Raw genomic sequence first — 13,063 nt, 5'->3', positions numbered from 1 at the left:
CCTGGTGGGCAGCTCGGAAAGGGCCAGGCCCCGCACGGGACTGTAGTGGAGCCTAGCAGGGGGCAGGGGCCACAGGCCCAGGGTGCGTAGGTCTATGAGGAGGGATGACTTACGGGCCTCGAGAAAAGGACGGGCAGCTGGCCCCGCAGCCCGCCGTGTCTCAGTTTGGGGTCCTAGCCAGCAAGGTGGGCAGGCCGAGGGGTGGTCCTGGATTTAAGCTCAGAAGGGAGGTGTGGGCTGTGGGGCACCGGGGGCCAAGCCCCACTCAGGCACCGCTCCCTGTGGTGGGGTGGTCCAGGGCATGGTGTGTGGTCCTGGCACCAGGGGGTGCCCCTCGAACCCCTGGGTGCCCCCCCCCGCCCCCCCCGACTGTGGCTGGCCGGGTGGGTGAGGAAACCCCTGGGTTTCCTGTGTCTGTGAGGCCAAGGGTGTGGCTGGGGGGGAGGGGCCACCTTCCTCCTTCCCTCCTCCCCGGGGGGTGGGCAGGGCGGGGTGGGGCTCCCGGGGCGGGGCCAGCCCTGAGAGGGAGTACAGCGGGCAGGGAGTGGCCACACCGACTCTGCTTGGCGCTGCGCTAGCCTGTGAGTCCGGTGGGGCGCCAGCCTAGGGCCGCCCGTGTGCCACGAGAGCCGGAGCTCAGCACCTGGGGCCTCGGGACCGAGCGCCGAAGGGGCGGGCGCCACCATGTCTCAGCACCGGCTCCGTGTGCCTGAGCCCGAGAGCCTGGGGCACAAGAGAACCAGCTCGGAGGACAACCTCTACCTGGCCGTGCTCAGGGCCTCAGAGGGCAAGAAAGGTAGTGGGCGCTCCCCACTGGGCAGGAAGGGCCCACTTCCTGCTGCAGGAAGCCTGGCACCGGGTGGGGGCGGGGCCCCTCTCCGAGAGGGTCTGAACGGTCGGGCAGAGTGTGGGCTGGGCTGGGCTGTGGGTGTGCCTCGAGTCCTGGCGCAGGTGCAGGGCTGCGGGGGCCGGGAGGGGGGCAGGTAGCCACCCGTGCGGGGAGAGGGCCGGCCCGTGCTGGCAGGGCGGGCAGTGGCCTCTGGATCTGGAGTATAGGGCCGTGGTGGGTGGGGGCTCTCTGCGGCCTGGTGAAGTCCGCTGCCCTGTTGGGAAGGTACGGCTTCCCCCTCACCACGCCCCTGACCGGTCCTAGGTCCTAGCAGGGAGAAGTTTCTGCTCAGGTCTGCAGAGGCAGCATGTGGGGGTGGGGCCGGCCAGACTTACTCTGTGGGCTTTGGGTGTGGCTGCCAGCTCTGGACCCTCCCATCCCCAGAGGGAGACAATAGGGGGATTGAGCAGCGGCAGGCTCTCCGTGTGCCTAGCACCCCCAGCCCCCCACTGCGTGGGCAGGGTGGGCGGGGGGCCTGGGCACCTGAGTGTCTGCCAGTCCACGTGGGGGGTGGGGTTGGGTCTCCGCGTATGATCCTGAGGCCCTCTTGGGGTGCCACCCACTGTGTCTGCATGGTGGTCCCCTCCCGGGGGCTCCCGTGGCTTCTCCCAAGCCTCAGGGGACCTGGTCTTGTCTCTTCCAGATGAACGGGACCGGGTGCAGAAGAAAACCTTCACCAAGTGGGTCAACAAGCACCTCATCAAGGTTGGTGGCATGTGCGTGCACACTTGTGCATGTGTGTGCGCGCGCGCACACGTGGCCGTGGGGCAGGGGACATGGAGGGTGGGGGTGACGGAGGGTGCCCCTGGCCCTCCTGCCAGAACAAGGGCTGCCCCCACTGTCGGCCTGGGAGCTCATCTTTTCATCTCTGAAACCTGTTATTTTCTGTCCTCTCCCTGCCTTCCCCCACGCTGCTCCTGCCTCCTGTCTCTCTCCCTCTCCTCTTCCTCCTTCTTCTCCGGGCTCTCCTGCTCTCCCTGTAGCACTGGAGGGCAGAGGTAGGTGCCTCTGTGGGGGCGGGGCATGTGTGGGGGTCATTGCCTGTCTCCCCCGCTGGGGCCTTGCTGGTGGCTGTGGGGAAGGTGCAGCCAGCCCGGTTCCTCTGTCCCCACAGGCCCAGAGACACATCAGTGACCTGTACGAAGACCTCCGTGATGGCCACAACCTCATCTCCCTGCTGGAGGTCCTCTCGGGGGACAGCCTGGTGCGTGCGCCCGCCCACCTGCCCCCTCTGGAGCCCCGCCTGCCTTTCACCCAGATACCCCTGCCTGCCTTCCTTCCTTGGGGCCTTTCCCACGTACCCAGTCCGTGTCCAGCCCGGCCGCGGCCCCTGCTGTGTCTCCCAGCCTGGGAGAGGCCCCGATCCCTGTGCTGCGGGTTCACGGCCCCGCTGGTCTCCGTGTCGGAGCCCCGACCCATAACCTCACGCTCTGCTCTGCTTCGGTTTCTCTGCTGCTTGGACTGTGAACTTTGGCCTCTGCCCTTTACCCTATGCCCTGCTCTGGCCGGGCAGCCAAGAGAGCGGGACGTAATCAGGAGCTCACGCCTGGTGAGTGGTCGTGCCTGCTGGCTAAGGCAGCGCGTGGGCTCCCCAAAGCTGGGAGCCCAGCTCACCTGGGGCTGGTGGCCCATCTGGCCTGACCTGTGCCTGGCGCTTGGCGGGGCAGATGGCTGTGCATCCAGCTGCCTCGTGTCCTGCCTGCTGCATTGCCCGGGGCCGGGCCTGGGGCCCACGGTGGGGGGCGGGCTGCCACCCCGGCCGGGGCCGGGAGGACGCCTCCCCGTGTGCCACTGCCCTCCACCCTCGGCTTCCTGGCTATTGTCTCCTCCCACCCCTTCCTTCCTTCCCACAGCCTGGGCCTGGCCTCCCTTTTCCAGCTGGGGAGGGTGCGCGGGGACGTGGGAAGGGCTGCTGCCCCACTGGGGAAGACCTCGGCGCAGTTACCACGGACGCCTGGGGGTGCCGTGGGCAGATGGGGGCCGTGGCGGGCTCTGTGGGCGCTGACCGGCCACGCCTCTTCCCACAGCCCCGGGAGAAGGGGAGGATGCGTTTCCACAAGCTGCAGAACGTTCAGATCGCCCTGGACTACCTCCGACACCGCCAGGTGAGGCTGCCCACCCGGCCACTGGCTGCCGTCCTCCTTCCCCGGCGGCCCGTAGGTAGGTGTGACTGAGGGCAGCTTGCTCGCAGGTGAAGTTGGTGAACATCAGGAACGATGACATCGCCGACGGCAACCCCAAGCTGACCCTCGGCCTGATCTGGACCATCATCCTGCACTTCCAGGTGGAGTCTCTGGGGCTGTGGCCTGGGGGCCTGGGCCCTTGGTGTCCTGGCCCCCCGAGCCTCCCAGCCTTGCACCGCGCCCCGGCCCAGTCCTTGCGCCATGGCCTGAGGGCCAGGCCTCTCTGCGAGGCCTGCCTGTACTGTGCCCTCTGGCCCCAGCTGGGCAGGGCCCGCAGAGCCTCCCTGCAGAGGAATGCGTTCTGTGCATGCAGCCCCTGCCCCGGGGAGGGTTTTGGAGAAGCATCCGCTGCTGTGCTGGCTGACTCACCCCTGCCTGCCCCGGCCGCACAGGAAGCCGCAAATCTGAGAGCTGAGCAGGCTGGCTGGCACAGCAGCTGAGTCACATAGATTGGCAGGCCGACAGACAGACAGACAGACAGACAGTGGGGACAGGCAGGCGGGTGTACAGACAGACAGGCTGGCAGACCTGGGCTGGAAGGGCTGGAAGGGCTGGATTAAGTGTGGGCCTGGAGGCCAGCCATACCCCCTGAGACCCAGGACCCTCCCCTGAGCCTGCAGCAGGAGAGGGGGCTGATCCAGCCCCCACCCTGGCGGTGACAGCCTTTTCTAGGCCTGGGGCTCCTGGGCAGCGGCTCTCCTTGGGCCCAGCCTCCATCAACCCAGGGAGGTGCCCAAGGTCCCCGCCATGTGATGGCAGTGGGGCCTGGGTGCTCTCACTTCTGTGGCAGCCACTGGCTGGAGCGGCCTAGGCCTGTGGCACTGAGGTATGGGGGTCCCAGTGGCTCCCCTGATGTGGGAGGGACCCCCGGAGGCTTCGCTGTGCCTCAGCTGGCCCGGTGGTTCCCATGTGTTCGGACGAGAGGTCACGGGTGCCAGGCGGGGTATGTGGCTGAGGTCCTGCCTCCTGCCCGCTGTGTGGGGCAGATCTCGGACATCCAGGTGAGCGGGCAGTCGGAGGACATGACGGCCAAAGAGAAGCTGCTGCTGTGGTCGCAGCGCATGGTGGAGGGCTACCAGGGCCTGCACTGTGACAACTTCACTTCCAGCTGGCGTGACGGCCGCCTCTTCAATGCCATCATTCATCGGCACAAGTAGGTGGCCTGGGGCCACAGGGGCTGTTGGCTGGAGCTCCCCGGAGCACCTCAGCTGGGCAACTTCAAACAAGTTGGGGCAGGGATGGTGGCGGGAGGGGTGCCTGCCACCGACAGGAACCTGCAGCCTCGGGCGGCTGAGTCCCAGTGCCAGCCCACCCCTCTGGAAGGGTGCAGGCAGGCTCGCCCCCACCCACACCCCTTCCTCCTCCTCCCAGGGCCTTTCCAGAGGCTCTGCTGACTGCCTCGAGGTCAGGGGCCCAGTGTCAGCCCCACATGGATGCCCCAGAAGGGGCCAGGGTAGCCAGACCACGGTGGGAACGGTTCTCGGTGGACCCCTGCCCCCCCCCCCCCCCCCCCCCCGCCGCCGTAGGACCTGGGGCCTGGTGGGCAGGGCAGCTGCAGGAATTCTAGGCTGACCTTTACCCTCACTCGGTATCCCACCCTGCACCTATGCCCACCGGAGGCCCCTTGAGCTCCAGGGGGCGAGGCCTGAAGTGCACAGTGTCTGCATGCAGGGCCACACAGGTGGACAGTATGGGGCCACTAGTGGGGCGGGTGGTGTATTTTTTGGGGTGAGTGTGGGGTTGGGGTTGTGTGCTTGCAGGGACGTGGCGGGGGAAGCTGGTTCTCCGCATCCCTGTCTATGTGCCGACCCGCCCCGTGGCCCTCACTGTCACACCTGCCCCTGTGTCCCCAGGCCCATGCTCATCGACATGAACAAGGTGTATCGTCAGACCAATCTTGAGAATCTGGACCAGGCCTTCTCCGTGGCGGAGCGGGACTTGGGAGTGACCCGTCTCCTGGACCCTGAGGGTGCGTGCCACCGCCCCTTCTCCCTCGGCCCTGCGTGCCCGTTCGCCGCGCTCCCTCTGACGCCTGCCCTTCTCCCACAGACGTGGACGTCCCTCAGCCCGACGAGAAGTCCATCATCACTTACGTGTCTTCCCTGTACGATGCCATGCCCCGGGTGCCCGATGTGCAGGACGGGGTGAAGGCCAACGTGAGTGGGAGGGGAGGGGTGGGGCGGGGCGGGCGGGGGGCAGGTGGGCGGCCCCTCACGGCCTCCCCCTCGCCTCCAGGAGCTGCAGCTGCGCTGGCAGGAGTACCAGGAGCTCGTGCTGCTGCTGCTGCAGTGGGTTCGACACCACACCGCTGCCTTCGAGGAGCGCAGGTTCCCGTCCAGCTTTGAGGAGATCGAGGTGGGCCCGTCCTCCGCACCGGCTCCCGCGCCCCCTGCGGGGCCCCAGCTTGGCCGCTGACACCCTGTTCCCCACAGATTTTGTGGTGCCAGTTCTTGAAGTTTAAGGAGACGGAGCTTCCGGCCAAGGAGGCCGACAAGAACCGGTCCAAGGGCATCTACCAGTTCCTGGAGGTGAGTGGGGGTCCTGGAGGGCGGTGTGGGGGGGTGCCGTCCACAGGCCCGGACCCCGGGGCACGGCCTCATTGCTGGGCTTCTGGCACCCGGGCTGTGCCGGGTGGGGCAGGCCGGGGGGTGCCGGGCATCCCTCCGAGCTTGGCCCCTGCCCACAGGGTGCGGTGCAAGCCGGACAGCTTAAGGTGCCCCCTGGGTACCACCCGCTGGATGTGGAGAAGGAATGGGGCAAGCTGCACGTGGCCATCCTGGAGCGAGAGAAGCAGCTCCGGGCAGAGTATGAGAGGTGGGTGTGGGGGTGGGGGAGGCACGGGCGGGTGGGGCCCTGTGGCGGGGCGGGAAGCCACCCGAGGGTGAGTCACTGCCTGAGGAGGAAACCAACCCCCCTAGGCTGGGAATCCCACACTGGGGCCGGCTCTGCTGTGAGCCGCAGGGCTGGCAGGGAGGCCCGCAGCGGGAGGGGCGCGGTCTGTGGCCGGGAGCCGGGCGGGAGGACCGCACTCACGCCGGCTCCCGTGGGTGCTGTGGGCTGCAGGCTGGAGTGTCTTCAGCGCATCGTGAGCAAACTGCAGATGGAGGCCGTGCTGTGCGAGGAGCAGCTGAAGCAGGCCGACATCCTGCTTCAGTCGGTGAGGGGAGGGGCCGGCTGTGGCGGGGGGGGGGGAGGCCGGAGGGAGGCTGGTGGCCCAGAGCCTGCCACGCCCTGTGGCCAGTGGGCGGAGAGCAGGCCCCAGCTCGTCTCCTGCTGTGCCGCCAACTCTGACGGCTCGCTTTGGGCAGAGCTGATGTAGAAGAGGCCGCCGTCCTCCGTTCCAGGCCTGAGAGGCGTGCCGGTGGGAGGAGGTGGTGGAGAGGGCTCCAGACCCACAGGGCCCAGCAGGGGCAGGGCTGGGAGCTCGGGCGGGAGTTTGTGGAGGGAGAGGCTGGGGCACGGGAGGAGGAGGTCCAGCCCCTCGGACCCGGCGGAGCCAGGGGCTGGCAATCCGGCCAGAGGTGCCTGTTAGCGGCAAGTGCAGGGCTGGGTGGTGGAGGGGAAAGGATGGGTCAGGGCCCCGGAGGCAGCTGTGGGTGCCGCCTGCAGGATGTCCGCCTGCTGGCCGCAAACAAGGCCCCGCAGCGGGCCGCCGAGGTAGAACGAGACCTGGACAAGGCCGACGGCATGATCCGGCTGCTGTTCAACGACGTGCAGACCCTCAAGGATGGGCGTCACCCGCAGGGGGAGCAGATGTACCGCAGGTGGGCCATGCCCCGTGCTGGGGGTGGGGGGTGGGGGGTGGGGTCTCGGCGCAGCCTGGCCTCAGCTCAGCCCTCCAACTGTCCCCACCGTCCCCAGGGTGTACCGCCTGCACGAGCGCCTGGTGGCCATCCGTACCGAGTACAACCTCCGGCTGAAGGCAGGCGTAGCTGCCCCCGTGACCCAGGTGACGGTGCAGAGCACGCAGAGGCGGCCCGAGCTCGAGGACGCCTCCCTGCGCTACCTACAGGACCTGCTGGCCTGGGTGGAGGAGAACCAGCGTCGGGTGGACGGTGCCGAGTGGGGTGGGGACCTGCCCAGTGTGGAGGCGCAGCTGGGCAGCCACCGTGGCCTGCACCAGTCCATCGAGGAGTTCCGGGCCAAGATTGAGCGGGCGCGAGCTGACGAGGTGTGCAGGACCCCGGGGTGGGGTGGGCAGTGCGGGGGGCGCGGCGGCGGACCCTGGCCGCCGGAAGGTTCACCACTTGTGCCTCCCGCAGGGGCAGCTTTCCCCAGGCCCCCGGAGCGCCTACCGGGACTGCCTGGGCCGGCTAGACCTGCAGTACGCCAAGCTGCTGGTGAGTTGGGGGGCTGGGGGGAGAGGAGGGGGGCGGGGGGCACGGGGGCGGGCGCTGTGGCCTGCTGACCCCGCTCTCGTCTACCTGCAGAACTCCTCCAAGGCCCGGCTCCGTGCCCTGGAGGGCCTGCACGGCTTCGTGGCGGCTGCCACCAAAGAGCTGATGTGGCTCAGTGAGAAGGAAGAGGAAGAGGTGGGCTTCGACTGGGGGGAGCACAACTCCAACATGGCTGCCAAGAAGGAGAGCTACTCGGTGAGGTCGCTTTCTAGAGCCTTCCGTGACTGCCCTGCCCCAGTTGGGTCCCAGGATGCCGGCTGGTGTTCCACCGGTGGACCCTGGTGTGGCCCTGGCACCCTCCCTGAGACCCGCTGTCTGTGTGTCAGGCCCTGATGCGTGAGCTGGAGCTGAAGGAAAAGAAAGTCAAGGAGATTCAGAGCACCGGGGACCGGCTGCTGCGGGAGGGGCACCCTGCTCGGCCTACAGTGGAGGTGGGGGCGGGCCGTGGGGACCCCCAGGGCCAGCTGGGGGCGGGGGCCGGCCGTGGGGACCCCATGGGCCGGCAGGGGGCCTGACCCGGTGCCTGGGCGGGTGCCAGTCCTTCCAGGCCGCCCTGCAGACCCAGTGGAGCTGGATGCTACAGCTGTGCTGTTGTATCGAGGCACACCTGAAGGAGAACACGGCCTATTTCCAGGTGAGAAGCGGGCCCTCCCCCCTGCCTCAGTGGCAGCATCCCCACAGAGCCCCAGACCACTACGGGGGACTCCAGGCCCCTGTCCGCATCCGTTAGCATGCAGTTAACGGGTCACGGCGCCGCCCCGCGGAGCTTGTGTCAGACACTCAGCAGCCTGTGGCCCCACTGGCCCCGCCTGACCCCTTCTTGTATCCTAGTTCTTCTCGGACGTGCGGGACACCGAGGAGCAGCTACGGAAGCTACAGGAGACGCTGCGCAGGAAGTACGCCTGTGGCCGCTCCGTCACCGTCACGCGTCTGGAGGACCTATTGCAGGATGCCCAGGTGAGCTGACGGCCTCGGCGCCTGCTGGCTCAGGGCTCTCCTGCAGAGAGGTGGGTGCTGAGGCCCCGAGGGACGAGGGCAGGCAGCCGTCAGCAGGGGGGGCAATGGCACAGGCAGGGGCAGGTGGCGGGGGGAGCCGGAGGGGACAGGCTGGCATCTGAGCCGCATGGGCGCTCAGTGAAGGTCTCTAGAGGTGGAGGCATGGTGACGAGAAGGGCAGGGGCGTGGGGGGGGGGGGGGGAAGACGTGACAGAGGTTGGTCAACGCAGCGGGATGGGGGTTGGGGAACCGGAGGGCTTAGTGGCAGGGTCGTGGAGTAGTGGCAGGTGGCTGCCCGAGCCGCTGTGAGGTCCTCCACTGCCTGAGCCCCTGGAGCGCCCAGAGCAGCAGAGGCCTGGCTCAGCCACACTGTGTTGGCGGTCAGCGGACACAGCCCACCAGCGTCGTGGGCCCGATGTCTGGGCAGGCCAGGTCTGAAGGGCTGTGTAGGGCGGAGGGGCAGCTGGGCATGGTGCCCGTGTGCCCTGGGGCTGGGGAGGGGTGCTGGGCCCCCCTGGGGAGCTTGGCGGGGAGTGACAGATGCAGAGGAGATGGGGAGGCCCTGCTGGCTGGGGACTCCCGTGGCCAGGAGTCGGGGTCAGTGAAGGCTGGGAAATCATCCTGGGACAGACAGGAGTGACACGGGCACTTTCAAGGTGGACTCTGACCGCAGCCCCCGAACAGTCCTTCGTGGGGTTTAGCCCCTTGGAGAGGCTGCACGGGAGGAGGCGGATGACCTACATTGCGAGGGGGAGAGGTCGAGTGCGGCCAGAGTGCAGTGGGGCTGCTCTCCTGGAGGACACGGTGTGTGACCTGGGGGCAGGGGGCACTTACTTCTGGCCAGGAAGGAAGGACGAGCTGTGGGGTCTGTGGGGGGCCAAGCTCTGGGTCGCCGCCCTGGCCCTGCCTCCTGCTCTCATGTGCCCGGCCCCATTGTACCCCAGGACCAGCAGCAGGGCACAGCGGTGGGGTACCAGAAGGGCTTGCTCGTTGCCTGGGGCAGGCGTGTGGGTCTTCACGGAACGTCATCTAGGCACGTGGTGTCCGGGCGCTGGACCGTGGTGTCTGAGTGTCCCCTCCCTGGCAGGATGAGAAGGACCAGCTTGGCGAGTACAGGGCACACCTCTCAGGCCTGGCCAAGCGGGCCAAGGCCATCGTGCAGCTGAAGCCCCGAAGCCAAGCCCACCCCGTGCGGGGTCGTGTGCCCCTTCTGGCCGTGTGTGACTACAAGCAGGTGGAGGTGAGGGCCCGGCTGAGCGGACTCGCGCACTGGGTGGGGCCTGCCGGGGGCGGGGGGGGGGGGCCTGGTCACGCTGTGACGGCTCTGGCTCCCCACAGGTGACTGTGCACAAGGGTGATGAGTGCCAGCTGGTGGGTCCCGCTCAGCCGTCCCACTGGAAGGTGCTCAGCAGCTCCGGCAGTGAGGCCGCCGTGCCCTCCGTGTGCTTCCTCGTGCCCCCGCCCAACCAGGAGGCCCAGGAAGCCGTCACCAGGTGGGTGGCCCGGGGCCTGGCAGGTGCGGTGGGCGGCCGCGGGCCGGGGCCCAGAGGCCTCTGACCGTGCTCCCGACCCACCAGGCTGGACGCCCAGCTCCAGGCTCTAGTGACACTGTGGCACCAGCTGCACGTGGACTTGAAGAGCCTGCTGGCGTGGCAGAACCTCAGCCGTGACGTGCAGCTCATCCGCTCCTGGTCCCTGGTCACGGTAGGACTTCCCCACGGGCCGCACTCAGGACGGGGGGTGAGGGGTGGCCTCTCCCGGGGCCCCCCCGCTCAGCCCCCAGTGCCGCCCGCAGTTCCGAACAATGAAGCCGGAGGAGCAGCGGCAGGCCCTGCGCAGCCTGGAGCTTCACTACCAGGCCTTCCTGCGGGACAGTCAGGACGCCGGCGGCTTCGGGCCTGAGGACCGGCTGCAGGCCGAGCGCGAGTACGGCTCCTGCAGCCGCCATTACCAGCAGCTCCTGCAGAGCGCGGAGCAGGGTAGGCGGCGGGCAGGCCCCGGCGGGCGGGTGGTGGGCGGCGGGCCGGGCCGCCGCCTGAGCCCGATGCATCCCCAGGCGAGCAGGAGGAGTCCCGCTGCCAGCGCTGCATCTCGGAGCTCAAGGACATCCGGCTGCAGCTCGAGGCCTGTGAGACGCGCACCGTGCACCGCCTGCGGCTGCCGCTGGACAAAGAACCGGCCCGGGAGTGTGCCCAGCGCATCGCCGAGCAGCAGGCAGGCACCTGCCCGTCCCTGCCCCCCCCGCCCCCCCTCCCCGCCCCTCCCTAGGGCTGTGGGTGCGGGGCTCCCAGAGTCAGCTTGTCTCCTGCCCGCTTTCTCCTCAGAAAGCCCAGGCTGAGGTGGAGGGGCTGGGCAAGGGGGTCGCCCGACTCTCTGCCGAGGCCGAGAAGGTCCTGGCCCTGCCCGAGCCGTCACCCGCTGCCCCCACTTTGCGCTCAGAGCTGGAACTGACCCTGGGCAAGCTGGAGCAGGTCCGCAGCCTGTCCGCCATTTACCTAGAGAAGTGAGTGCACCTGTGCGGGGCCGGGGGGGGGGGGGGGGGGGGGGGGAGGGTCCTAAGTGTGCCTGAGTGCTGTGCCCTGGCTGGTGGGTAGGGGACAGGGTCAAGGAGGAAAGATCTACTGACAGATCTGGTTAAAGGGGGGTGGGCACAGACCAGGGTGGTGGTTGTGGACGTGCCCTGAAGATGGGACTCCTGGGGACCCAACGTGGGGAGAGGGCTCAGCTGTGCCTCACTGGGGCGTGGGGCTGTGGGACACCAGGGCCTAGGGGCGTGCAGGCGCAGGGAGGAGACCAAGGAGAAGCCGAGCGAGGAAGTGGAGAAATGGGGCTGGCCCATGGCCAGTTAGGTTCAGACAGGGGCTCAGCCAGGGGTGGGGGGGGCACTTCTAGTCGGAGGGTGGGGAGAGGAACCGCAGAGGGCAAGCGGGGGATTGGGGGCTGGTGGGTGAGTGGGCTAGATGCCAAGGTCTTTGTGAGGGGCCTGTGTTTCCCTCTTGGTCTCCCCACTCCCCTCCCCATGATCTGTGCTGGCTGCCCCCCAGGGAGATGCAGTCCTTATCAGGCACCTTCCTCCACTGGCCCCTCGCCACCCCCCCCACCCCCCCCCCCCCAAAGGCACGTCTTTCCTCCTTTGCTATTCACTTCGGCACACGTGTTCACAAAGCTCAGGCTCTCTTTTGGGTGTGCAGCCGTCCACCTCCCTCCCTCAGTCTCACCGCTGACTGGGCTCAAAGGGCCCGGTGTCTGTAACGTCTTACAACGCCACGAGAGTAAACAACATCTCTCACCGTTGGCTGTTGTTTCACCGTGAAGGCAAATACGGTGTTTCAGAGGAAGGTCCCCGAACGGCACGTGGTATTGCCCCTTACCCAGTCTTGGGGCCAGAAGGCTGAGAGCTTCTCCCAGGCCCCAGGGCAGCAGACCGGGGGGGTCTCTTCTGCTTCAAGATGTTGGAGCTTTCTGTCTCCTGGACAGCACAACCTGTCTTCGGGACTCAGTCCACAGCTGAAGTGTCCCTGTGTCCCAGAGGTCTCCAACCACCACCCTCTCCCCGAGGCCCCTGTTCTCTCCGAACTCTGTGACCCCAGGGGTCAGCTGACCACCAGGACTCTGGTTCTGCTGCGTCAGATTTGCCATACACCTGCACCCGCCAGCCCCGAGCTGAGCTTCGTTCTGCCCGCAGGCTCAAGACCATCAGCCTGGTGATCCGCAGCACGCAGGGGGCCGAGGAGGTGCTCAGGGCACACGAGGAGCAGCTCAAGGAGGCCCAGGCTGTGCCTGCCACCCTCCCAGAGCTTGAGGCCACTAAGGCCGCGCTGAAGGTGTGGCCGCTGGGCCTGGGCCTTGCCCCCGGGGTGGGGGGGGAGGGGGCGGGGGGAGGCGGGGCCCTGGGGCTGAAACCACGCCCACCTCTCTGGCCCCCAACAGAAGCTGCGGGCCCAGGCCGAAGCGCAGCAGCCGGTGTTCGATGCCCTGCGGGACGAGCTGCGGGGGGCGCAGGAGGTGGGCGAGCGGCTGCAGCGGCAGCACGGCGAGCGGGACGTGGAGGTGGAGCGCTGGCGCGAGCGCGTGGCCCCGCTGCTGGAGCGCTGGCAGGCCGTGCTGGCCCAGACGGACGTGAGGCAGCGTGAGCTCGAACAGCTGGGCCGCCAGCTCCGGTACTACCGGGAGAGCGCAGAGCCGCTGGGCGCCTGGCTGCAGGACGCCAAGCAGCGGCAGGAGAAGATCCAGGCCGTGCCGCTGGCCGACAGCCAGGCCGTGCGGGAGCAGCTGCGGCAGGAGAAGGTGGGTGCGGGTCGGGCGTGGCCGGGGGTGGGGCCGGAGCGCGCGCCCCGCGGCCGCTGACCGCCCCGCCCCCCGCCCGCCAGGCGCTGCTGGAGGAAATCGAGCAGCACGGGGAGAAGGTGGAGGAGTGCCAGGAGCTTGCGAAGCAGTATATCAACGCCATTAAGGTGAGGCTCCCTGGCTTCCTGCGACCCTCACGGAGGCCCGGCATGTCAAGGAAGTCTCGCTGGGCCCTCAGGGGGCACCCTGAACCCAGGCCACACTGGTGAAAGCCTCGGGCGGGTTCAGGGGCAGGGTGAGAGAAAGCGAAG

The 13,063-nt window shown here is 68.4% G+C and overlaps 1 protein-coding gene across 29 annotated transcripts in view; it reads left to right on the top strand.

Moving 5' to 3' along the window:
* Window positions 1-13,063, top strand: part of PLEC (plectin) — a 56,078-nt gene that overhangs the window by 30,773 nt on the left and 12,242 nt on the right. For 8 of the 29 annotated variants that reach the window (XM_043602022.1, XM_043602033.1, XM_043602039.1 and 5 more), the window contains 29 exons: window positions 1,533-1,594; window positions 1,873-1,887; window positions 2,004-2,093; window positions 2,403-2,438; window positions 2,917-2,994; window positions 3,081-3,173; window positions 4,059-4,225; window positions 4,926-5,041; window positions 5,122-5,228; window positions 5,308-5,427; window positions 5,505-5,600; window positions 5,759-5,886; window positions 6,136-6,229; window positions 6,682-6,836; window positions 6,934-7,243; window positions 7,335-7,412; window positions 7,503-7,664; window positions 7,796-7,900; window positions 8,008-8,103; window positions 8,301-8,426; window positions 9,553-9,705; window positions 9,804-9,958; window positions 10,043-10,169; window positions 10,261-10,444; window positions 10,522-10,679; window positions 10,790-10,968; window positions 12,151-12,289; window positions 12,396-12,752; window positions 12,836-12,919. In XM_043602022.1, the coding sequence (XP_043457957.1) occupies window positions 1,533-1,594; window positions 1,873-1,887; window positions 2,004-2,093; window positions 2,403-2,438; window positions 2,917-2,994; window positions 3,081-3,173; window positions 4,059-4,225; window positions 4,926-5,041; window positions 5,122-5,228; window positions 5,308-5,427; window positions 5,505-5,600; window positions 5,759-5,886; window positions 6,136-6,229; window positions 6,682-6,836; window positions 6,934-7,243; window positions 7,335-7,412; window positions 7,503-7,664; window positions 7,796-7,900; window positions 8,008-8,103; window positions 8,301-8,426; window positions 9,553-9,705; window positions 9,804-9,958; window positions 10,043-10,169; window positions 10,261-10,444; window positions 10,522-10,679; window positions 10,790-10,968; window positions 12,151-12,289; window positions 12,396-12,752; window positions 12,836-12,919 (3,770 nt within the window). Of the gene's footprint in view, window positions 1-527; window positions 797-1,532; window positions 1,595-1,872; window positions 1,888-2,003; window positions 2,094-2,402; window positions 2,439-2,916; window positions 2,995-3,080; window positions 3,174-4,058; window positions 4,226-4,925; window positions 5,042-5,121; window positions 5,229-5,307; window positions 5,428-5,504; window positions 5,601-5,758; window positions 5,887-6,135; window positions 6,230-6,681; window positions 6,837-6,933; window positions 7,244-7,334; window positions 7,413-7,502; window positions 7,665-7,795; window positions 7,901-8,007; window positions 8,104-8,300; window positions 8,427-9,552; window positions 9,706-9,803; window positions 9,959-10,042; window positions 10,170-10,260; window positions 10,445-10,521; window positions 10,680-10,789; window positions 10,969-12,150; window positions 12,290-12,395; window positions 12,753-12,835; window positions 12,920-13,063 lie in introns of those variants that run through there. The other 21 variants (XM_043602023.1, XM_043602036.1, XM_043602042.1 and 18 more) reach the window with 6 other exon arrangements.

Source organism: Prionailurus bengalensis, chromosome F2 (genome assembly GCF_016509475.1).
Source record: "Prionailurus bengalensis isolate Pbe53 chromosome F2, Fcat_Pben_1.1_paternal_pri, whole genome shotgun sequence".
In the NCBI taxonomy this organism is placed as follows: Eukaryota; Metazoa; Chordata; class Mammalia; order Carnivora; family Felidae; genus Prionailurus; species Prionailurus bengalensis.
Note: the sequence above shows the minus strand (reverse complement) of the source record. Positions and strands in the feature narration are given on the sequence as shown.